At 33.7% G+C, this 26,607-nt stretch overlaps 1 protein-coding gene across 2 annotated transcripts in view; it reads left to right on the plus strand.

Moving 5' to 3' along the window:
- Positions 1-2,129: 2,129 nt before the first annotated feature.
- Positions 2,130-26,607, plus strand: part of LOC114325983 (Krueppel-like factor luna) — a 215,355-nt gene continuing 190,877 nt past the window's right edge. For both annotated transcript variants that reach the window (XM_028274142.2, XM_028274141.2), the window contains exons 1-2: positions 2,130-2,333; positions 5,890-6,328. In XM_028274142.2, the coding sequence (XP_028129943.1) occupies positions 2,139-2,333; positions 5,890-6,328 (634 nt within the window). In that variant the 5' untranslated portion in view covers positions 2,130-2,138. The remainder of the gene's footprint in view (positions 2,334-5,889; positions 6,329-26,607) is intronic.

Raw genomic sequence — 26,607 nt, forward strand, 5'->3', positions numbered from 1 at the left:
TATCAGATATTCATATAAAAACGTATAGTTTTTGATATGAAATTGAAAATAAAACAAAACGTTTACGAATAAATATACCTTTGTTAAAATTAAAAAGAATAATTCTATTATAGATACTTTTGTCGCATACTTTTCACTTCGTTTTTATCAGTCACGGCGTTAAAATAATATTAGGTAGCACTTTTGTACAGGACAACAAACAATAAGACATTGTTCTTTGGGTTTAAACAATCGCTTCTATATAAAGAATAATGTCTGGAAGCAAAAAATATTAAATTATTAGTTCATTTATGTGCTGCATACTGTGTGAAACAACAGTTCTGAAAGAACGAATAGAAATAAAATATTGTTTTCTATTTAGTTAGTAAGTAATATTTATACTTTAGAAGAAATGGCATCGAAATCAAAACAAAATAAATATAAAGATTTATATGATGCAGTTAAGAAAGCATACCCCGCAAAATCTTGGTCCAATGCTATTTAAATGCATTCATTTTTTTCGAATACTAAGAAAACTAATGAAGATTTTTAAAAAATTTAAACGCAGATTTAAAGACTGCATTATTGCCGAGAGCCAAAAGTTCCTGAAAACATTTATAATGTTTATTTTAATAAGTTACAGGGGTGAAAAAAAAAAGAGAAAATTTTATCTGATTTTTCATTTCAAATATTTCATTCAAAAGAAACCTTTTGTTTATTCTAGGGACTTTCAACCCTCGGTAATAATGTAATCTTTTATTCTGCGTTTAAATTTTTCAAATATATTTATTTATTAGTTTTCTCAGGATTCGAAAAAAATTAATGCATTTAAATAGCATTGGACCAAGATTTTACGCCCACCCCCTCATATTTGATTGAAAAACAACAGAAATAATATTGATTTTTTTTAAATCAATGAAAGGGGGGTCGTGAGTTGCAATTGCAACGACGACGTCGACATGGGGGGGGGGGTATTAAAAAGTTCAAATTTTTTATGACGTAGTTTATGGATGCTCCCGAATAAGAATGCTTAGGATTAGTGAATGCATTGATAACGGGTGGTAGCATTCGATAATAAGTGTACACTTAAGAAAGAGAAACATTTTCTATATGCACACATTGGGAAAATTATTTTTAGTCACGACATGTGCTGCATTAGTCTACTTTTCAATACACTGTACTCGCGACGTAAATGTCTTACTCTGTTCTGTAATTAAAGAAATCTGTAAAACCTGTTGACAGCTTTATTTGTTTACAAGCGAGAAAAATTGCACAGTTAATAAAAAACGCTATTCTTTGGTATTTTATTGCTTGCTTACATCTTTTAACCGTATTATAAAAATAAATATATTGGCAATAAGCACAGCTGTTAAAAAGTACAAGAAATTTATTGAAGACATTAGGAAAGTTTAAATCACGAATTTGGCATTTTTAAAATGCTCAGTTTAACATCAAATGCATATTCAGAAAATATATGAGTCTAAAAGATTATCCTAAGACATTTTGCGAGTGAGATTTAAAATCTTCTACATAAATCAAGTTTCTTGAGTATGGTCCGATTGATTTAGTAGGGCCAACACTGTAACACTGGACAGACACTAAGTGCGCATAATATGTTTTTCCCTTGGTACAGATCACCATCATTGAAACATTCAGCATAGTTATTAAGCCAGCTAAAAATTAATCTTTACTTTTGATTTATCTGGTACCAGTTCATTGACTTCATACTATCACTACTAACAACACTACTGCCAAAGATACTTTGGATATTTAAAAAAAATACTCAAAAATCGCATGTATCGCTGAAAATCGGTAATATTATACTGGCGGATCGAAAAGATCCCCTATATGTAAATGTAATCCGGAATGAATTAAAAAATTCGTTTCTGCGAATTATTCACAGAACAAGATACAAGAACTGGTAGAAATCAACACTCATGGTATGTGTTTTCGTTCGAAATTCTAAATTTCTACTTACGGATTTATCACTACTAACATTTGACTAGTTAGTTTCGTTGTACAAAATGAGAACTATTTATAAATGTTTGGTTATTTTGAACTGACACTAACATTGTTTATATTTATTATATTATTTCGTGTAACTTAATCTGATGTACCTAGTATTTATATATTTTATATTGTTTCAGACATGTTATGAAATGGAACGGTACCTGAAAGACGAACCAAAAATGAAACTTAAGAAACTTCCAGCAGAAGTGGACCGGACTTGGTACGGTTACGATTTCAACGACAACCACTTCGACGCATTCTCCTCAGCCAGTTCCCCCATGTCGTGGGACGGAGCCCTCTCATGTGCCATATTGGTTAAACAGGAACCATTAATAGATGATGATGTAAGTATATATTCTCTATATCCCCTAAAAAATATATGCGTAGAAGTTTTTGTGAAAATGTACGTAATCAAATATTGAAAAATCGGGCACAAATAATAATAGCTTCTTCTTCTTCTTATACAGTCGAACCCGCTTATTGGAATAGCCTTCGTATCAAACAAAAGTATTCCTATAACCGGGATATTCGAATAACCGATCATTAGTGGCTAGTGAAACCGTTTCGGGACTTCAAATTTCTATCCCTTAAACCGGGATATTCCTATAACCGGTATTCTAATAAGCGGGTTCCACTGTACTTGTTGTATATCTGTAGATCTGTTAATTCTGACGTTGAAGTATGAGAGGTAGACTGCCAGCTAACTCTCCAATTTTTTGGTGGTCTCCCCTTGCCAGCTGGTTTTTCTTCTAGCGCAATTCTTGGTAGTCTGTGCTTCTCCATTCTTTTTACGTGACTAAACCATTCTCTTCGTCTTTGCCTGCCCTATCTTACTACATCTTGCACGCCACATTGTTTCCTGATGACGTTGTTTCGTATTCTATCCCTTATTGTTTTCCCTGCTATCGTTCTTAGTGTCTTCATCTCGGGTGTTCGTAGCATGCTTTTGGTTTTATTGGTGTGCTCTCTTGATTCAATACCATAGATCATAACCAAAATAATATCAACCAACTTCTCTTCATTATGTCTCTTATTTCATAGTTCATTCTTCTTCTGATTTCTCCGTTTTCCATTATTATCGGACCCATCATTGTCCTCAGGACTTTCTTTTCGAATATTCTTAATTTGTCTTCATCTTTATCTGAGAGATACATTGTCTCAACTGCGTATGTAACTACTGGTATACCTACTGCATATTTTCAGTTTTGTATTTCTGGATAAGTTCTTGTTCTTCATTAGTCTATGATATCTCCAGTATGTTTTGTTGTCTGCTAGTATTCCCTCAGTTACTTCTTTACTTCTCTTATTTTTGTCAAATATTTAAATTACTGACATCTTTCAGAAGTGTATTTTTCTATCTTGATTTTTCTCAGCTTGTTATTTTTCTCTTCTAAAGTAGATTACGATTGTTTTTCCTTCGTTAATTTGTAGCCGTTTTTTCGCGCTTCATTTGCCAGTATTTTTACTGCTTCTTTTAATCTTTCTTGGTCTCATTCCATGAGAACTATGTCATCTGGATATGCTACTATTTGTGCTGAGCTCCTTCTACTGTTATGTTGCATAGTGTGGTTGACAGACCCAGTCGTACTCCTGTTTCTATTCATGATCATTTTTGTTAATCTATGTAATTATATTTGCTGATTGATAATTTATTTCTTTCAATGCAGTCAAAGGTTTGTCTGAAGTCTACGAAGAGGGAGTTCTGTGTTGTGTTCGTGATATTTCTCGATTGTTTGTGCTATGTGGACCGCATCTGTAGTAGATCTGCCTTCCCTGAATCCTTGCTGGTAGTCCCCAATTTTTTCTCTAAATTGAGTGAGTTTTTATGTGATGAGGTCTGTTAGAATTCTGTGTTGTACCCAGTAGGGTTCTATAAAAAGCAGAAATGGTTGAAATATTTCATGCCATGATCGTCATCATTTGTGCTACCATCATAATTAAGCCTTTCACCAATAATTGGTGCTATGTTTTGCAACCTGTTAGTAGTTGACCCTACCAATATCCATGATATTGTTATTTACACTATCTCTCCACATTAATCTTAGCGTCTTAAGTCTCCGTCTAGTTTCCTCTAGTTTCGCTATCAAAATACGTCTAGGAAGGTAATTTTCACTTGCTCTGGTTAGATGTGGTACCCACTGAAGAGGACTAGTTTTTTATTATAGTAGTTATATCTTTGGCTTCGACTATTTCTTTTTATTTTTATTTATTATATGGTTATAGAAATTATCTCATAAGGCCCACATCTCTTTCTCTTTCATTGGGTTTAGTAATTTTTCCGAAGACTTTTTCTCGCGAATATTTTTGTATTATTTAAGTAGTTACTGATTTAATCAGTCTATAACAACTTTTTTTGTGCGCAATATTGCTCAATTTACTTCTTGAGATATGATGTTTGTGCTGTTTATTATGCCAATGTTAAAATGTTGCCCCATGTTTCCGACTCTATGTTCTGTCGCTCGAAGACATGCACATTTGCTTGTTGCTTGTATCCTCTTTTTGTTTGTTTTGCACGTGTGTCTTGATACATGTGTGGTTATTTCCTTTTTCTTCTTGTGAGTCCTCAAATGCCCGCTTGCTGCTTCGGTCTTATGGATTGTTGCGTTAACACGTGGTGTAAACGTTAGGCGTTTATCCAATGTGACTCCTAGATATTTTGCTCTTTTCCATTTGATGGGTTTGTCTTGTATTGTTAGTTGTTCTTTTACCTGCGTTATGTTTTCTCTTTTTGAAGATAACGGCTTGGATCTTCTCTGAATTTATTGCAATTTTCCATTGGATACAACAGTCTTCTATTGTACCCATTGCTAACTGTAAGTTTCTTACGACTACATCTAGGTTTATGTGTTTCGCCACTATAGCAGTGTCGTCTGCATATAGGTTGAGTTTCCGGGTATTTTGGAACGTCATCTGTGTATATGCTGTACAGTAGGGTGGCAACACTGCCCCCTATGGTATTCCCGCCTCCGGAACACCATGACTAGTCCTGTCATGGGCTCGTTATATCCATATTCTCTCATTTTATATACTAACCCTTGATGCCTTACTCTGTAAAAGGCTTTGCTTAGATCCAGGAAGACAGCTCCTGTATATTGTTACGTCTCTTGCTCTCTCTCTCTCTTTAGTTAGCTCTTTTCATATATTCGGTTAGTTGGACTAGGTACATGTCTTGTGAAGTCTCCCACTATGTCACTTTTTTGTTACTATTTTGTTTTTAAAAAGAAAATAATCATTTCGTTTTGATTCAATTCGAGTCTCTTGCCATCCTCTGACATCTGATGTTTCGGAATCTATTCCTTGTCAAAGAGGTTTTACAAGAAGACTGAATTGAACCATAACGAAACGAAGACGAAGTGCAAATATTAAAATATTTGCACCGGAGTATGGTTAGACTGTCCTCTAACGGGGAATGATGAAATTAGTGAAAAATAATTTCGACCACGTCCAAGTAATCTGTTAACCGAGATACACTAGTACCAAGCGGTTAACAGATCACTTGGACGTGGTCGAAATTATTTTTTACTCATTTCATCATTCCCCGTTAGAGGACAGTCTAACCATACTCCGGTGCAAATATTTTAATAATTGCACTTCTTCTTCGTTTCGTTATGGTCCAATTCAGTCTACTTGCAAAGCCTCTTTGACAAGGAATAGATTCCGAAACATCAGATGTCAGAGGATGGCAAGATACTCGAATTGAATCAAAACGAAACGATTGTTTTCTTTTTGTCATACCTTACTCGGTTTTAGAGTACAAAATGACCACGTTTCATATACGTAATCTGCGACGCATTATTGGAGTGTTCTCCTAGCGGCGCCGCTTGGTGTTAGTGTATCTCGGTTAACAGATTACTTGGACTTGGTCGAAATTATTTTTCACTTATTCTGTTTTTGTTTCAGGAGGACGAAGATGATGACGAAGACAGTGACCTACAGTTACGCCTCTCTTCCCGAAACCCAGCAACCCTCACGCCACCCTCGTCGCCAGAATCGGGCCAAGGGGGCTTGAGTAACGAAAGCTCGAGTGCGAGTGATTTGGACGTTTGCGGATTGCGGATTAGCAATCGAAACACGATCGTTCGAGTGCGAGCATCCGGTCTCACTCGGTATATTTCGGTAGTGCCGTCTAGACCCGCGGTTAGTAATAATAATAATAATAGTAGTAGTAATAATAATGGTAGTAGTATATCGACGTCTTCTCATCAGCCGCAAAAGCATCATTCCCGTTTGGACCATTCGCCGGATAGCAAAAGGCGAATACACAAGTGCCAATTTCTCGGATGTAAGAAGGTTTATACGAAGAGTTCGCATTTAAAGGCTCATCAGAGAACGCATACAGGTAAGTTACTCATTTTAACTGAAAGAAACACACTATTTCATTTTTCGTACAAAATAAATCTGTTATTATAACCAAAATCAAAGGTGTTGTACAAAAACCAATATTTCTTTATACAGGATGTCCCGAAAAATAGTGCGTCCCTTCAAAGTATGGGCTCAGTGCACCATTTCAAACAAAACAGTCTTTTTATATTTTTTTTGTAAAGTCAACCGTTTTTAAAAAAAATATATTAATTTTAATCCATTTGATTATTGTTCACGGAAAAACGAAAACAACCGGCAACGTTGCGCTTCTTCTTACGTTTAAAATTACTACATAATATGAATCAGCGAGCGTTAGGCATAATATTGTGTCGATACTGATAACAATGATAGAGAAACTTTGCTTGTATGCTTTTTTGGCTAACATGAAAAATTATTATTACAATAACTGTTCGAGGTGACCGCTGTAAATGTCTTATGAACAATGTTTTTAGACATGACAACCATCCTAGCTACATATCGGGTACTTACTGTTGGATTGTCACTGGCTATATCTAAAATAGCATCTTCTGATATCGTTACTTCGTGTTCTACTGCTAGTTTTTAGGTACCACACACACAACTCGTCTTTAATAACCTTTGGGACACATACACAAAACTTTGGGCATTATGAGGTCGTTATTCCGGATAGCGTTCGACGCTGCATATTATCATGCACGTAGCATTTCCAGCACGTAGCGTTTAGTTTCCGAAAAATATGATTAAACTGGTTTTAAATCTAAACAATTCACATCGTCTGGAACGTATTGTATAAGACACCTTTCAGTAAAATCGGGTTTGTCGGAGAATACGGTACGTGCTGGAAACGCTACGTGCATGATAATGTGCAGCGACCTTTGCAGCCCTATTACTCTCACAGTGAGTCTCACTGTGTGCAATTAACATAATATCGTGATACTCGCAAATCGAAAACACGACAATACGATGTATTCTCAGGTTACAGGTTTTTACGATTGTTTACAACCGTACGTTCTATGTGTCAAAATAAATAAAACTGCCTGGTTGTCAAATGTAAATTTATCTAAATTTATTTTTATTTTTTGAGGCAACAGATAACTTTAGAAGAAAAAAATTATAAGAAAGTTTTCTTTTAAATGGCCCATTCTACCCATACTTTTAAGGAACGCACTATTTTCCGGGACACCCTGTATATGAAGAAGACACCCTGTATTTTTCATTATCTGCGAAAATACTTGGTTTCTAATGTTTATTTGTAATACATATTTTGGGCTCGGCACATTCGGAAGCAAATGGAGACGTAAAAATTATTTATTTATTGATTGATATCGAAAAAGAAAGAAATGCGTTTGAATGGTTGTATATCTGCTAAAGAATATTATTTTGATGAATAAAGAATAATTGTTGCACAAAAATGTTTAACTAGGGAGTAATAAAATATAATTTAAAAAATCATAAGTAAACACCAACCAAAATATAATATAAATAAAGAAATCTCTGTATAATATGTACATAATTCTTTAGAATTGGAAGTATGTAAAAATTGGCCGCACGCCAATGTCAAACTAGATTTGCAGTTGGTGAAGTCCGCCAGTTTGTCCACCTGCTCTTTTCCGTGTCAGATAGATAACATTATATAAATAACGAGATAAATAGAATCAAGTCTTGCCGTGACATTGACCTCCAAAAATAACTAGTGCTCTATGAAATACAATCTCGATCGTCACTTGTTTCGGTTCCTAGGTCAGTGGTTAGGTCAGGAATTGAAATTCACAGCTTGTTGGCAATTGGAGATTATCTCAACATTCAAACAATGCTTATCTCGGCACTTTAATCTTTAAAAGGAGAAGAAAAGAAGGTACAACTAAGTATTGTATTTTAAATTACAGTTTTTGATCCAGTTAGGATTAAATGTAAGTCAAAGATTTGCTATATAGAATTTCGTCATCTTAATTTTTAAGGTGGATAATTTGGTGTTCCCTTTGATTTTTTTATCTGATTTATACTTCGATTTAATTATATCTTGGTAGAAGCGTCCTGAGTATGCCAGGACCAAGCCAGGTTTGTCGAATGTTGGCGGAGATTGACAAAATTTTTGCGGAGAATGTTTACCTCGACGGGTTTTAAATTCTCCCTCTCAGACCAATTGTTTCTGCACCAATTTTGATTCCTAGCTCTAATGTCCCATTCACACAAGAAACATGGAGATTTGGTAAAACAACTTTGCAGACCAAGAAAAATGCGTGTTATTTTTAAATCGCCACATATGATCCAATCATGAGTAGAACAGCCAATTTTATTCAACACTATTTCCAGGTTTTCATAGCTCTTTTTCATATCTACGGAATGGCCAACAGGTATGGAAGCATACGTGTTACCATTGTATTAGAAAAGAGTTTTTAAAGTAACTTTGGATGCATCAATAGTCTTCAATCTGTTTTTTTTTCTTTATTCAACACTAAATCGCCTTGTTCAAAAAATATTGAAAACTACTGTCTCTCTTCCTATACACATATATACTGGTTCCCACTGCAAAGAAGTTCTTTTCTTTTAGTCTAGAAGCAAGCAATTCAGCTTTTTCTTTTGTTACCCCAAGTCGTTAAGCTCGTTCGCCATAAACAGTTTAGGCTCTATATTTTGTGTAATTACTGTAGTACATTGGAACTCTTCATTATCTTGCTCATAGATCTCTGAGTGTATGTACGTCAGAAAACACTAGAATTTGAACATAATTCAAATTATTTTGAGTTTCTGGGACAATAACGTAGCTTATCACCTTCTTGTTTTTCGAGTTACGGCCAGTAAAAGCATTTAAACAATTAAATTTTTAATAGAGGTTGCGAGTGCATCTAAATGTTAATTTTGCATACTTGTAATTTGCATACTTGGCAAGGATGTCTAATTTCGATGCAGACCATCATTACATGCTCTCCTGAAGAGAACAAAAGTTCGAAATGGTCCATATAGAGATGGTAATGATATCTGAATCGAAATTAAATATTAAATGCCTTTATCTACCTGCGTTTTTACTCACGTATTGAGTACTAGGAAACAGATTTGTTGATCTTTGCCTCGTTGAATTGATGTGTTGTGGAATGCAACTATATAGACTCTCCATGTCTCTGCATTCATCACCCTTTATTCCTTGCAAATTTTAGAAGGATGGGGAATAGGTATAAGAGAGAATCTGTTTCCGAATTAAGGAATCCAAAGATTTTATCTTTAAATAATTATTTGTTTGAAAATGGAGTCGCTTGGGTTTCGCCGTTTATTAAATTTTTAATAAAATATTCCAACACCGGGAGGAATTAGACAAGATGACAGTTTAAGCCCCTTCTTGTTTAACTGGCTCATGGGCAAAATTATAAACAAAGTAACATCTCTTAATCGTGGATATAGAATGGGCAACAAAAGAATTGGTATGGTGTGTTACGCAGATGATGCAGCAATTATTGCTGAATCAGAAGATGATCTTCAGAGATAGCTCTTTCAGTTTTTTGAAATAAGCCGCCAACTAAATATGAACATTTCTACCAACAAAACTAAATGTATGACAATAGCAAAAGATCTGCTCAGATGCAAGTTAGTGATTGAGAATAACCCCATAGAACAGGTGATGCAATTCAGATATCTGGTCATAGGTATATCAAGCAAGCACGACCCAGTAAAGGACCTGAGGAGTCAGATCAACAAAGCATCTGCATTGCCAGGATGTCTGTGGGAGATAGTCTGATCAAATCCGTATATGGGCACAGATAGTAAAATTAGAATCTACAAGACTTGCATACTATCGATCATGACATATGGTATAGAAGTGCGAGAAGACACCAACAAAACGAAACAGATGCTAAGGGTTGCCGAAATGAAAACCCTAAGAACAATAATGGGGAAAACAAGAAGAGACAGGGTGAGAAATACAAACATTAGGGAGCAATGCAAAATTCAACCATGGATGAGAATATACTCCCAAAAATTACACTAGAAAACAACCCGCCCGGTTCAAGACCCCCCGGAAGACCACCTAAAAGATGGAGGGATAGTTGAATTAGATAGTTAAATTAACCAGAGGCAGCTTCAGAATTAAACAGTTCGAAAGATCTCCAAGAAGTAAAAGAAGAAGAAGAAATTTTTAACAACAAATTTCTGTCCAAAAATTAACATCTTGAAGCTTTGGATTTAGCGGGTCAAAATACATAAAAACTAGTTGTAAAATCTCATGGACCTCAATTGGTCACGAAAAACCCCTTTGCTACTAGGCTATACAGCAATTTACGCCCACCCACCGGAAATTTTCAATTAAAAACACCAGCTTATAAACGCTCCTCTCTAATATTTCTCCCGAATAAGAAATAATGCAGGCAAGAATGCACAATAACCCATAAACGTATTTTACGACCAAGATGCGGTCCACCCGGTAGTGTCTATTAGTTTCCATTACATCCTAATGCCAGCTTTCTAAGGAAAACTAAATGTTTACCTCCTTCTAAGAGGCTTAACCTCACCGCACATAAATTCCCTTCTACCTCCGTTGCATAATATCACAAGATTACAGAATGAATGTGCATCTTACCAAGAGAATATAGCCCCGTCGGAGGTACATAGGTTCGATAACTGGAATGGGGTCGATCAGCGAAACAACTTCGTTCAAAATAATTTCAAGAATAAATCCATGCTTTTAAGCACAAGCAAATAATACTCTTTCTTGGAGGTAATTAAAAGCTTTAATAAATACCAGACTGGTATCGAGTTGTTTGCTTTTTCGGCATTGATAAACAAAATTACTTTGAGCACCCATCAGAATAAATTCATTTGAAAGGTAAATAAATGGCATCAACATCTATAGAAGGAAGGATATGATATACAAAATGAAAATGATAAAGATCGTACTTCCTTATCCTAGCGTTTTACTTGCAGGATGACATTATCTTGTAAAATTTTAAGATACATATTACCGGAAACCGGAAGTATCTGTCGGATAGAAAATTTTGAATCCAAATGGTTAACTTTCCGCGGAGACCATAGTGATCGTCAATCTAGCTAATATTCGATGTTTGGGAACACGGTCGAAAGCTTTGGAGAAGACTAATTAGACTACATCAACAGAATGCCGATTGTTTAAAGATGACGACCAATCGTTTATACAATGAAGTAAGTTTCGCTGACGAACCCTTGATAAAACCATGCTGTTGGCGAGGGATGGCATTTTCTTGCAGGAGAAACTCAGATATAGCTTCCTAATGCATCAAGTCAAACTAGTTTGATTTTATTCAACATACTTGACTTGAAAACCAAACTTTTTTGCAAAAAAGTTTGACTTGACGTGAACCACCCCACATTTAATAAACATAAAAATATGTGAGTGAGTTTTTGAAATAAAATTTAATATAAAGAGAAAAAATAGTAATTATTGGGCGCCATCAAGAAATTAAAATATATTGCCATATGTCTATACGAAAATTACAAAAAAACTACTTGCAATGACATTCCATTGAATAGAAATCGGTACTTACCATTGATGTCTGAGGTAGCCTGTATGTTTTATTACAATAAGGATCAGAGATAGATTGTGCAAAATAAAAAGACATGTAAGTTTAAAACATATTCATTGTTTATTTATATAAAAAAAATAGTTAAAAGGCAAAACTGAATTGGTAAGAAGTGAATAAATATATTAAGTCCTTCGCATTTTCAAAAGTTCGAAGAAAAAGAATTAAACAGTTTGTTACAAATACCTGATGATCTGCGGTTGTACTGTGAGCTGCTGGCCTCGTGTAGCTCGGCTGGAGCTGTGGTAAAGCGATACGGCGACACTTCACTTCACTTTACAATCTCTGATCGAAAGTACTATTACACAAGTTGTTTTTTTATATGAAAGATAAAATTCCATAGTCTTGTTTTATATTTAAAAAAAGTAACTGCTTATTTTGATTATTAGTGACACATTTCATCAATTTCATGATAAAAAAATTAGTTTGAGCAATTGAACTTTAGTTAAAAGATCGGAACCACGTCCCGCGAAGATTGAATTAGGTTATTCTTGGAAAAGACATACTCTACGCCACTACTAGAAACACTATATCATTTGTTTTACCGGAACAACAACACAAGAAGATACCGGTATGGTATTTACGACAAACACATCGCTCTTGCTACTTTCACTACAGAATCTACACAAGATTCCATCTGAGCCTAACTTTGGCACAGACAAAGAAAACTGGACTCCTCACTGCATGCCAGCTCAAACTTAACTCTCTGCTAGACCAAACTTAACTCCCTTTCAGTTCTCCTTCAAGCCCAGGTTCTTTCTCTCAAAAAAAAGGATTCACCTCCCACTTCGGCAACCATCATTATCGAATAAGAATAAACCAAACATTTTTTCTGCCAATAAGACAGCGAGAGAATGATAATAAGAACATCCTACTGAAGCTATAATTCTTCTTCCTAACCAATGAAAAAACGCTCATTTTCTGTAAACAGATTTCTCGTTCTCACCAAAACTGCTGACTATCCTAACGGCTAATTTTGAGAATTCAGACACTCGAGGATTTTATCAATACTATAGACGTTATCCATGTCGACATTCAAGTTCTAACATAAACAATTTCCAGACTTTTGTCTCAAAAGGTCATTAAATCCTTTTGATACTTAGCCGAAACACACACGTGCTCTTTCTCGGTATTTGAACAGCAATGAAAAATATCATATCGTCACAGATTGTGGGATATATAAAAAAAGGTTTCGTGTTATAACATATGCGTCTAAATTTATTCGTCACTACAGGATCGGACCTGATATATTTATAAGGCGGTAAATTTGAGACCGTTACAGACTTGATTTCGATATCTTTAGGTTTGACTTAAAATCAAACTTCTTTAAACAGTTCGAAGTTTGAATATCATATTGCGCAACGTGTTTATTTCCAATTCTAGTTGAGAGCGTACCGACTTTTGTTTTGACTTATTTGGATAGGTCTGAATCTGTACTCTGCTACTCCGCAAATTAGTTTGTAGTTCATATTTATAAAGTCTATGCTTGGCTTTTTTATTACTTTCGTTTTGAAATGTGTGCTTCCTGAGATAATATCTGAACCTGAATATTTTTCCTGAGTATAAGTACCAGAACAAATTGAGTCTAATTTTAAAGATATTCCCACTGCAAAAATTAAGAGAAAAAATCTGTAGTCGAAGCAGAATTAATTAAGAAAAATAAATATAAGTACTGCTTTATTCGATGTTGCGGCAGGTAATTTTAAACAATGAATATTGCAAAGTGCATACTTGTATTATGCAAAAATAAAGAACAGCGTTATTTCTTTCTTTCTCCCCTTCTTTATACCCTTTCAGGTGTCGGATTTGGGTTTAGTTTAGCTACATATTCACCCATCTCTTCCATCCGTCTTCTGTCTTGTGCTATTAGTTTCGTTTCTTCAAGCGTTTTCTGTTTAATTTTTTCCCGCATCTACCATTTGCTGTATCCATTTTTTCCTCGGTTTGCCTTTTTTCTTTTTTTGTAATATTTTCTTGTTTCGTGAATTTTCCTTGTTAGTCTACTAGGTTTCATTCTCATCAGATGTCCATACCAGTTTAATTGTCTCTATTATTTTATTCATTATTGGTCCTTTTTTACTTATCCCTCTTATTGCCTCATTTCTTATTCTATCCCATTTGATCTTTCCGGCTATAGCTCGTAGATGTCTTATCTCAATTGCATTTATCCTACTATTATGCTTTTTAAGAACAGCGTTATAAAATGACAAATAGTGAACTAATTCTTTAAAACGACATTGCAAAGTCACAAAAAATTCATTAGGTAAACCTACTCTATTTTTTTGTGAATTTGATGGCCTTGGTAAACCTACTCTATCAAAAATATAATATTTTGTTGTTCCTTCATAAATTTGTGTTACAGTAGATTAAATTACACTTCGTATGATAAAAAAACCATCCAACGAATTCTTTGTTTTAATCTAGTAACACTAGTAATCTAGTAACAAAAATATAAAAAACTGAGTATCGATAAAACGAAACTTGCAAGCAAGCAATTCTAAGCGTTCAGGAATCATTTTCGAGAAATTTACGATCCTATTTTAACTATTCTTGTTCTCATGATCATTTTTCAGTGCGTCATTAATTATGACGTCACATACTGTATTGGGTGTGTCGAGACTTATTTCATGTAATTATTGACGAATCTGACAGATGCCAGAATCGTACTTCGCCATAGGTGAAAAGCTTGTGGAATTAAAGTAATTAGTAATTTAGTAGATTTGATTTTTACACAATATGTTAACATGTAGGTATTTTTTATAAAGGAGAATAAAATTAAAAAGTAAACAATATTGTTGATTAAATTTATAAATATGGAAACATTAAAAAATTACACAAAACTATCCACAAACTGTGTTATTATCTCCTTCTCTAGGTGCTGTCTCCGCTTCAAAAGTTGGCAATCATCAGAGAGATCTTTATTTCTGAAACCGCGGCTCTAAATAATTCATTGTTATTACATCCAAACCAGTTCCTAAGGTTCTTCAGCCATGAGTTACGTCTCCTTACTATGGATCTTTTTTTTTGCATAATGACCTGGAGTATTAGATATACATCTCTCATCACATGTCCCATATATCTCAGTTTTCTTCTTATTTGTTAGTTCTTCTCGTTCCCTATGCGTAAGTCTCATTACCTCCACGTTGGCTATTCTATCTACTCATGAGATTTTTAGCACTCTTCGGTACATCTCGAATGTCTCTAGTCTCCTCACGCCAATGACTAACTTTTAACGAACTAAATTCTAAACCAAAACACAAAATAATGCACAAAAACGTTGTGAAACACAAGGGAAGTCGAATTCGAATTTCAAAATGACAGGTACACAAAATACTGACCTGAATAATAACCGTCACTTGACTCTTTGACATTTCTAAAAAATGGCCAAAATGGACGAAGTTTTCGTCAAATGTTCGTAATACGAGTATTTGATTGGCTAGAAAAAACGCGCATTCTAAATATCAACGAATCAAACGTAGGTTAGGAATAGACATCTTATGTATATAACCATTGTAATGCTGCATTATTTTTGTGTTTAATCACGGAGCTACCGCTTTTTCCGTCTCATCTAACTTAATGCATTAGAGAGAAATCGAAAAACTGTGACGCACTGAAAAATGATCATGAGAACAAGAATATTATAATCGCTTCCTGTATCAAGTTACTTTTATATGGCACTCATTGTATTATTAATTTTCTTATCTTAATTGGCAACGAACATGTCTATCTCGACAAAAAAGAATATCAACTAAATAAATTATTTTTCTAACTCTTTCAAACTAGTTTGACAAACAGTTTGAATTTTCAAACCTGTACGATCGACCAGTTTGACTTGACTTGAGTTTGACTTGAAATTAAGTCAAACTCAAGTCAATTTCAAACATTCAAGTCAAACTTGTGCAACTCTATAATTGATGGATTCCATTACCTCATACCATATGGACCATAATGGCAGCTAATCTGGAAAGCTCAACGTAGGTGGCGCTTGTGTAGTTGGAGGTCACGTCAACTTACGTCAACTGTTGAAATCAATCTATGTATTTCTAAGTAAATATTGCCTATTTGTTTCACTGTGTGAATTTAATTTGAGAAAATAAAATGCCTCAATGTTGTGCTGTGCCTTTGTGCTGATTGAGAACATCAGGATACAGGTTTCCCAAAGATATTCTGATGAGAAAAAAGTGGATTGTAGCAATAAGAAGGGATAAATATGTGCCGAGAATAAATGCACGTATCCGCAATAAACATTTTGTTGAAATTGAAACAGATTACGTATTGCCCCTGGATTCGACTGTAAAAAATCGAATACTTCACTATAAAACTCAGATCAACAATAAATATCTTTATTTTGATCTGAGCTATAGAAAAAAAATATTAAGACGATGATTGATATAGCTTACCCTTCGATAAGGGCTTCCTTTTTTCCAGTAACTCTCGCATTACAGCATTAATCAATTACGAAATTAAAGATCTCCAACGAAAGAGTACAAAAATTAGAAAGAGAGGGAATAAGGAAATATATTATGATTCAAGGACTGCAGACTGACACCGATCAACCACTCTTGCTAGAGAATGAGGTAGAAAAATTAATAGAAAAGGAAATGCGAGTAAAAGTAAACGTTAATGAAACAAGAAAGCTGGGAGACAAAATATATTTGGTAGAGATGGATAGCAAGACAGAAAAGACCAAAGTAATGCAAAATAAGATGAAACTCAAGCAACTGAGATAAAGAATATACATAAATGATGATCTGACGAAGGACGGAAAGGGAAATAATGGCCAAAATAAGAAGAGTTGCTAGGGAAGAGAAATAGCACAAAAACAGGATATCAAAGACTGACAATAAACAATGAGTTATGGAAATGGAATAAAGAAAAGGAGCAGCTGGAAAGAATAGAGGAAGGCATTGCCAAAAAACTAGAACTTAATGCAGTATTAGGAGACCCAACAAAGATGACCCGGCAAAGAAAACGAAAACAAGATTCGAAAAATAATAAACGATATAATGGCAATAAAGAAGAACTAGTTAAAATAGCGATGTGGAATATAAGAGGATCATTCCAGGAAGGAAAACTGAAGCACCTAGTAAACGAAGCCAAAAAATATAAATTTGATCTTGTGGCAACAAGAGACTAAGAAACTGGGACAGGGCATTTAGGAAATAGATGGCTATATAAACAGTGGAGGCTGTTAAAGGGCTTCCTATTTTCCAGTAACTCTCGCATTTCTTCTCCTCAATTCGTTTCCAACGTACAAACAGTCCAAGATCCGTATTTTTCTGCCATAATTTATTAAATCGTAAACAAAAACACCCTATACAAACTTCACGAATTGTCATAACGTTGACCCCCAACTATATTAGCGCCGCCAAGCGGGAGCAACGGTGTACATAGCTGCCATTAAAAGAAGCATTCATTATGAGGGATATAGGGTCAGATTCAGTCAGTCAGGATGTAGCTTCTGGACAGGAATAAAGAGATTCGACCGTCTAATCCAGGTGATGAATTGGCTGTAATGTTGCTTAAGTGCCTCCGATATGAAAAAAGTGTCAAGAGTTATAAGGAGACCTAAACACATTATTAAGGAATGGTATGACTAGTTTCATCTGTAAAAACCTGAGAAAAAAATAACCATAAACATTCCGAAGAGAGAAAGTTGCTAATACCTAAATTATAATTTAGGGATCACAGTCTTCAAAATAATAAATGTTAAAGTAAAGCTCGGATTATAGGCAGAATGCCTTTTTTGCCTATTTTGCCTATTATAATTGTTTTTTGCACTTTTTGCCTTTTTTCGTAAATTCCGCCTATTTGTGCCTGTTTTGAAATTTCATGGTACTACCCATGATATTATTCTATTACTAAACCATTCTATAATAAAATTTTGGGTCAATAATAAAATATCAATGGTTTGTTTATATAACAGATTTCTAGGAAAATGTACCTGATCGAGACTTGAGGGTTAACTATTTGGAAATCCCTAAGTTTTATTAGTTTATTATCAGTTGTACAGTCGGTTACTGTATCAGAGTTTAGTCACAAATTGCTATATCCTAGTTTAGTTTTGTTGCGTATACCGAAAAGCAAAGAACACGTTTTAAAACGTTTTAGACATTTGTGTGAAAAGATGACATCTAAATTAAGGCTATGGATCGCACCTTATTCGGAACTTTCTCTAGAAGGAGATGGAGCATTTTGTAAACCATGCGGCAAATCGGTAAGTTTTATTTTTTCTCTTTTTTTCTCGTCCCACAACATAACTAAATTTTAAAGCGGTTTTAGAATTCTAATTATTTTTTTTTAATTCTCAGATTTCAAGTAGAAAAAAGTACTTTATTGACCAGCATTGTGGAACCCCACTTCATAAACGTAATTTGGAAAAATTAAATTCCTCTAAGTTAGCCCAAATATCTCTGCGGGATAGTTTAAGCAGTTCAAAAAAAAAAGGAGGAAGACGCATTTAAATTTGATTTATGCCAGATGATGATTGCATCCAACATTCCTCTATATAAAGTTAATAACCCTAGTTTTAAACGCTTTTTCGAAAAATATCTTAATAAATCCTTACCGGACGAGAGTACATTGAGAAAACATACTGTGGAAAAATGTTTGTGGAATGTATTTCAAAAATTATGCGGGAGTTAGAGGGCAATTTTTTGTATATATTATCGTGGATGAAACGACAGATGTATGCGGCAGGTATATAGCTAATTTAATGATTGGAATTTTGAACGAAAACTTTGCGAGAAAACCTTATTTAGTTGCCGTTAAAGAATTGGAAAAAACAAACAATTTAACAATAAGTCGATTTATACAAGATAGTTTAACAAACCTCTTTTTACCCAACCCTTTACCAGTGAATAAAATAGTTTTAATGCTTTCAGATGCTGCGGCATATATGTTAAAAGCTGCTGTTAATTTAAAGATTTTTTATCCTAATTTAATTCATTGCACTTGTGTAGCCCACGGGGTAAATAGAATTGCTGAAGAAATAAGAAATCTGGTTCCGTTGGTAAATAATTTTATAAATTTTATGAAAAAAGTTTTTGTAAAGGCTCCTTTGAGGGTGCAAATATATAAATAAAGACTTCCCGGTGTCCCTTTGCCACCTAAACCAGTAATTACAAGATGGGGAACCTGGCTCGAAGCAGTTTTTTTTTACTTTGAACACTGCAATGAAATAGAATTAGTTATGTCAGAATTTGATGATGATATTTCCGAAGCCATTCGAGAAGCAAAAAAAATATTAAAAATCCCAAATTGAAACAGGAACTCGCTTATATCAATGACAATTATAAATTAATAGTTACCACAATTACCTTATTAGAAAAACAAGAGATAAATTTATGTGAGTCAGTAAAATTAATAGATAATTTAAAGACGAAAATTAAATCGGCACCTGGAAGTAACGGTCAATTAATTTTTAAAAAAATGAAATATGTTTTCGACAAGAATGAAGGTTTTTCGTTTTTATCTAATGTTGTTAAAGTTTTGAATGAGACATTTGCCGAGGAATTACAAATTATGCCAGATTTATTATCCGCTCTGAAATATGCTCCAATTACATCTGTCGATGTCGAACGTTCGTTTTCAATGTACAAATTAATTTTAATTGATCGAAGACATAGTTTTAAGACCGAAAATATTGAAAAACATTTAGTTGTTTCTATTAATGATAAAATTTTAAGTGGTTACAATGTTTAATTATTAATTAACAGTTATTTAGTTACTAGTTTATTTATACTAATGTTATGATTATGATGTGTAAATATACCTGCCTGAAGTTAATATTACGTTAATTCACTTTGTACAATAAATAATAAGTTATATTCCTTTATTGCCTATATTTTGCCTAAATGTTAATATTCCTGCCTTTTTTAATAAAAATCTTTGCCTATATAGGCGCCTTTTTCTTCAATTTTTGTTGCCTATAAATCCGAGCTTTATGTATAAGAAATGCAAAAAAGAGAGCAATGAAAGTATTACCCAAGAAATTCTACAACGTGACAATTAAAAGTTACCTAACAAATAAAAGAAAAAAATGCAAGAAACTCGATGTACCAGTTGTATCGAGTCAGAAAGTTGGAGAATTGGAAAAAAGAAAAGTCGCAGCAGTCTGTATAGAGTAACGAGATACTCAGACGACACATTTTGCCATCATCGTCGCAAAACCAATTCACCACCGGTCTAAGATGCAAGCGTGCCGGATTGGATAGAAATAGATAGTCCAGGCTATGGACTAATCCAGGTTTCTGTGCGGATTCCTGTTCAAATCCCTTTAAACCTTTAAACAGGTCCCTTTAAACAAATCAGAAGGGTGTCGGGCGAAATTTTTGGACAGAAATTAGTTAAACAATTTTTATAAACATATTCCAAAACTCACCTTTGTCTGCTCGGGAAATCCTTTTTTTAGTACATTCTTTGACGGTTTTTGCTGTACGTTTTAAAGAACCACTTGGATTGACATGAATTTTGGCATACGCATAGCTAACATATAGAAAAAAGTGATATGGTGCCGATGTGTGCTTTTACCCTGGAGGTGAGTTTCACCCCATCTCGGGGGTGAAAAAATATATGTTCCAGTTAAGTCCCGAAATGGATAAACTGATTAATTTTAAGCAACTTTTCTTCTATAGAGCTTTTTCACCAAATCAATACTTTTCGAGTTATTTGCGAGTGAATATGTTCATTTTTCAACAAAATAACCACGTTTTTAGACGGTTTTTCGCAAATGACTCAAAACGTAAGCATTTTGTCCAAAAAAATATTCTTAGCAAAACTATAGCCTATAAAAAAGTGAAAAAACGGTGTATATATTAGGTCTCTATACCTAGCAAAAACAGAGTTATAGCTAATGAAAAATAGGTTCATATTCGAAAAATTCCAAATAGAATAATTCAATGTGAAATATCCAAATAATGAAGCATTCTTGGGGAAAACACATTACAACTTTTTTAAAGTGTTTTAAAAAAGCTTTATTTCTGTTTTTATAAAAAAAATTTCTAGCATCAAATGTAAGCAAGTTACGCTCAAAATAAAGTTGGTCCCTTTTGTTTTGGCAAAAGAAATCAGGCAGGTCACCTCCCAATTATCAACTAAATGAAATTAATTGTTACCGCTTCACAAGTTACTTTACTTATGTTGTGTTTATAATATGATCTGTAAGATTCATCGATTCAAAGTGCTTATTTTTGAAAAAAATTTGGTTTTAAAGTCAAATTTTTAAAAATTTTAATTTTGAAAAAAATGTTTTTTTTTCAAAATAACTTAAAAATTGTTAGAGATACCAAAAGTTTTACTTTTCGGCTTTACTTTTCTGAATAGTTTGTATTTTTTTGTTTTTCTCTAAGACAAAAATTGGTCATAATTCGGTGTTTCTAAATTTGCATACACTCGTGATAAGTGACTCGTTCAAGCCCTTTTAACTACAGCTCTTTCAAAAATAAGGACTTTGAACCGATGAAACTTACAGATCGTATGATCAATACATACGCGAGTAAAAAACTTGTGAAGTGATAACAATTAAGTTAATTTGAAATGCTAATTAGGGGGTGATTTTCCCGATTTCTTACCAAAAAAGGGACCAACTTTATTTTGAGCGTAACTTGTTTACTTTTGATGCTAAAATTTTTTTTTTAAATAAAAATAAGTATATTTTAAACACTTTGAAGAATGTAAATAGAGTTTTCCCCAAAAAAGTGCTTCGTTTTTTGGTTATGGCACGTTAAAATATACGATTTGGAATTTGACGAATATGAACCTATTTTTCATTAGCTATAACTCTGCTTCTACTAGGTACAGTTACCTAATATATACACCAAGTTTTTCACTTTTTACGTGCTATATTTTTGATACGAATTTTTTTCCACCAAATATTTACTTTTTGAGTTATTTGCGAAGAACCGTCTGAATACGTGGTTATTTTGTAGAAAAATTAACATATTCACTCGCAAATTACTCGAAAAGTTTTGGTGAAAATACTTTATAGAACAAAAGTTACTTAGAATTAGTCATTTTATCCATTTCCGGACTTATTTCGAACATATATTTTTCACCCCCAAAAGGGGGTGAAAGTCACCCCTAGGACAAATGCACACATCGGCACAATATCACTTTTTTTCTTTGACTTGGTAGCTATGAGTATACCAAACTTCATGTCAATCCGAGCAGTTCTTTAAAATTTAGAGGTTTTGCAATATTTTACCTTTAAAGAACGTACTATTTAGGTTTTTGAATCATTTTAAATAAAAAAAAAGAATGTGTGTGTGTACTTTGTACGCACGTAAGAAGTTATACTTCTATTACATGATTTCTTAAAAATAAATATACTTTAAACAGTTTGTTTTAATTTTTCTTAAACACCAAACTAATTTTGTGCTTACCGCTTCCACAAAAATAAAGTATGGATTGCACTGGATTCGAACTCAAGACCTCTCGATCTCTGGCCGAATGCTATACCAAATAGGCTACGAGGACTGTGTCTGTATCGGTTCGAACGTACCTAATGACAATTCACGGTAACAAAAAGACAAAGTGATGTATAATAAATATACAATAAAATGTTTTAATAATACTCATCTTACTCCTGAGGAAGACAAATCCAAAAACACAAAAATTATAATAAATCTATTTACTAAAAACACTAATATATTCTTTTATCTCCTTTTCTTGCACTGATATATTTATACATAACTTGAAACATTTAGCAACTAAACGCCATACTGTCTGTGTGCGCACGCGCGCAGTATTATGAAATTTTACTCTCAATCGCGCCTAAAGAAGTATAACTTCAAAAAGGTTTTTCATTTTCCATAAAGTTGGTAGTTTCGGGGCTTGAAAACCAATATGTGAATTATTATTTTTGAGGTTCCCAAGTACCTAAATTGTAGCTTAAACATTCAATTTCAAGATTCTGACGAGTAAACGGGGCTTATTTTAATATACGCCATTGTTATTTATTTGTTAATTATTCGCATTCACTTGACTTTTAAGCCGCCGTGTGTCGCACTATATGGTGCATCTTTGTCGCAACAAATACTTGACATTTATTAAAATATGTTCCAATTTGATCCAATCCAAACAAAACCTAAATTCATCACAAAAGCAGACAATGTTGTCTCCTGGGTGGCTCTGATGGGCGCATCAGGGCAAGACGTATGCGTACATATGGGGAATGCTGAAGGAGTCAGACAGATCCACCGTCTGCCATTTCGGAATTGAGGACTAGAATTCAAGATTTTTTCGTTCCAGAGACAGTGGCAGATCTAGAAATTTGCCTTGGAAGGAGAAATTTGCCTTATGGGGAACTTCCAATGAAAAACCAACCAAAAGACATAAAAAAGATAAACTCAGATTGTATAAAAGAAAATAAATAATAACTTATAGGCATTAAGTTCCTTTCATTTTCCTAACTAGCGTGTTTTTGGGATGAATTTGTCTTTCTGTGGTTTCGTTTTTATGTCAGCTAATATATTTTTATGTTTATACATTTTTTTGTCTTTAATTTTGGACCTTGTTAGAGGGGAAATTTCCTCATTTTCCCTCCCCGTAGGTCCGCCACTGGCCAGAGGATGTCTTTAACATCTGTTTTATCGGGAACGTGCGTCGTCTAAAATAATGTTTGCAAGGCTATATCATGTATACTAGATATATAAATAATCAGAAACATTTTAATATTCATTTCGGTACTGTTTATTTTGCCGCATACTATTAAACACTAGAAGCACCAACATTTTTGCATACCTAGAAGCACCGGAGCGGTCAAGATGACAGGTATTAGAATTTTCTATCCAGTCGTTTTCGTATCGTTTTTTAATTGAAAAAAAAACCATATTGAGTTAAGAGGATCGGTACGTTTTTTCGGCTGCAATGCTATTCAAATGGGGATTCATTTTTTTCAAATCCTGAGAAAACTAATAAGTATTTTTAAAAAATTTAAACGCAGAATGAAAGATTGCGTTATTAGCGAGGGCCGAAAGTCCCTGAGAACTTCTATAATGTTTATTTTAATAAGTTACAGGGGTGAAAAACTAAGAGAAAATTTAGAGTTTTTTTTAATTTCAAATATCTCATTCAAAATAAACTTTTTATTTATTCTAAGGGACTTTCGGCCCTCGTTAATAATTTAGTCTTTCATTCTGCGTTTAGATTTTTCAAAAATATTTATTGGTCTTTTCAGGATTCGAAAAAAATGAACACAATGTCCTTGGTAATTTTCCAAATCTATCTTTGTCATACAACGCACTCAGTCAAATAGAATATTGTCAGTCAGACACTCACAATCAGTGACAATTTTAAATAATTATTTGACATGAATCGGGAATATTTTGAATTGTTGATTAAATAATATTGATATATAATGTATTTGATAAATAATTGATTTAAAAGGTGAACTTTATAAAAAGTTATTTATTGTGTATTATTTATGGAAGATAGAAGCAGAGAATACATCAAGATATATTCTGTGATCCAAGTATTTTGTTGTTAAAGATGTTCAAAATTGTAAGCGTTCCATTTATTAAAAAAGTTTCAGTTAAAAGTTAAAAGTTATTCCGTTTATTAAAAAATCACTTTAACACTTTTCCTCTTTTCTCGATTGAGTATTAGTTTTTGTTGTAGGTACATATAAATTATTACAATCACTGAATACATAGCTAGTGAAAAAATTATCAGTAGTAATTGCACAAGAGCTCTAAAATTATTGAATTTTTCCCGAGTGTCACTTTGGCAGTTTTAATTTCACGAGCCGAAGGCGAGTGAAATTATGTCAAAGTGTCACGAGGGCAAAAATTCTATATTAATTTTAGAGTTCGAGTGCAATTTGTTGCGATTATTTCATGAATAAAACTGTTCAAAACCAAAATTTTATTGTAATTTATACATGTAAGTACCAATTAGTGAAATTAAACACACAGTTGTTATAAATATGTATTTGACGGTTGAAAGTCATCACTTTTATAATTTTTAAAACATTTGTCATTAATGTCACTGAATGTATTTTTTCGTAGCAACGAAGGGCATCTGACGTAATATGCTTAACGACGGGAGATTATCAAAAATTATCACCTTAATTTGCATGTCTGTAGCTTTCTATTGGTCAGAATCTCCTATGAATGAAATAATCACATTTATTAACTGAATTAATAATTTGCAATTATACAAAAAATAACAGTTATCCAAGAACATTCAAAAGCCATCTCTTTAAGCTAGTTATGACATTGTCAAGTAAAATGACATTCTAGTAATATCTACATATCCATACCAGTGTGAATTGTACTACACGTAATTTGCCATGTAAAGACAGAAAAGGTAGGGATAGCCGTAAAATATTTGCGAATTATGTACCCATGGCTTTAATACCTACTAACAAAAGACATTTAATTAATTTAAATAAATTATTTAATTATTTAAGCACAATTTATGCAGTAGCAAAATTTTTTAATTTTGCTTGTACAAGACCTACACACAAATTTTTTACATATGTATATGACTTTCACATGTTTTATTTTAGTTTTAGTTCCCAGTTTTCCACTTCTTCTTCTTCAGGTGCTCTCTCTGCTACGGAGGTTGGCAATCATCATAGCTATTTTAATTTTTGAGTCAGTAGCTCTGAATAGCTGTTTTGAGCTGCATCCAATAACCATTCCCTCAGGTTCCTCAGCCATGAAATTCGTCTTCTTCCGATGCTTTTTCTGCTATCCACCCCTCCTTGCATTATGAGTCATAGGGTGCCATACTTCTCGCTCCGCATCACATGTCCCAGATATTGTAGCTTTTGTCACTGCCTACGTTTATTATTTGATTGAGATGTTGTATCTCTGATTTGTTTCCGTTGATGTTGTCCTACCCTTAGCCAGATGATCTTGTCGCAATTCTTCTGCTAACTCAGGTAGGAAAATTTGCCCAGATATTTGACAACCTTCTTCTTCTTAAAGTTCCCTCTCCTATCGGAGGTTGGATATAATGGCTATGTTTACTTTGTTGGCTGCTGCTCTGAATAGTTGTAATGAACTACAGTTAAACCATTCTCTAAGGTTCCTCAGCCAGGAGATGCGTCTTCTTCCTATACTTCTTCTTCCTTGGATCCTTCCTTGCCTAATAATTCTCAGCAACTCATATTTTTCTCCTCTGGTAATGTGACCCAAATATTCCAGTTTTCTAGTTTTTATACTCTTCATAATTTCTAACTCCTTATTTAAACGTCGTAGCACTTCAACATTGGTAATCCTTTGAACCAACTTAATTTTCAATATTCTTCTGTAACACCACATTTCTAACGCTTCTATTCTTCTTATTTGTTGTCTCTTCAATGTCCAAGCTTCCATTCCGTATAGCAATATAGAAAATATTTGACAACCAGTAACTTCCTTATACAGAATCCAAGCATTTATTCCTATCATATCCAAGATATTAAAAAAAGCCAGCAAGGGCCATCTTCTTGAAGCTGATTTGATTGAGCACTGTATGGCCATCTGATCTATTACGTCTACTCCGTATTTTGTATGGTTGTAGTAGGTAATGGTTTTAGGTTTCTCCTTTTTGTCTATGCCTATTTCAATATTGTTTGAGTATAGAGAATTCAGCGCTAGAACATTTTTGATCATTTTTCTCTGGTACACCTGGTTTCCCTGGTTAGCTCAAGTCTTCGTGTATGAAAATTTTTGATTTGTATAATTCCATTTTTTCGTTTTTTATTGACGGAGGAATATCCTTTCTTGCTCGGTTTATTGTTCCA

The sequence above is a fragment of the Diabrotica virgifera genome, chromosome 7 (genome assembly GCF_917563875.1).
Source record: "Diabrotica virgifera virgifera chromosome 7, PGI_DIABVI_V3a".
NCBI classification, from domain to species: domain Eukaryota; kingdom Metazoa; phylum Arthropoda; class Insecta; order Coleoptera; family Chrysomelidae; genus Diabrotica; species Diabrotica virgifera.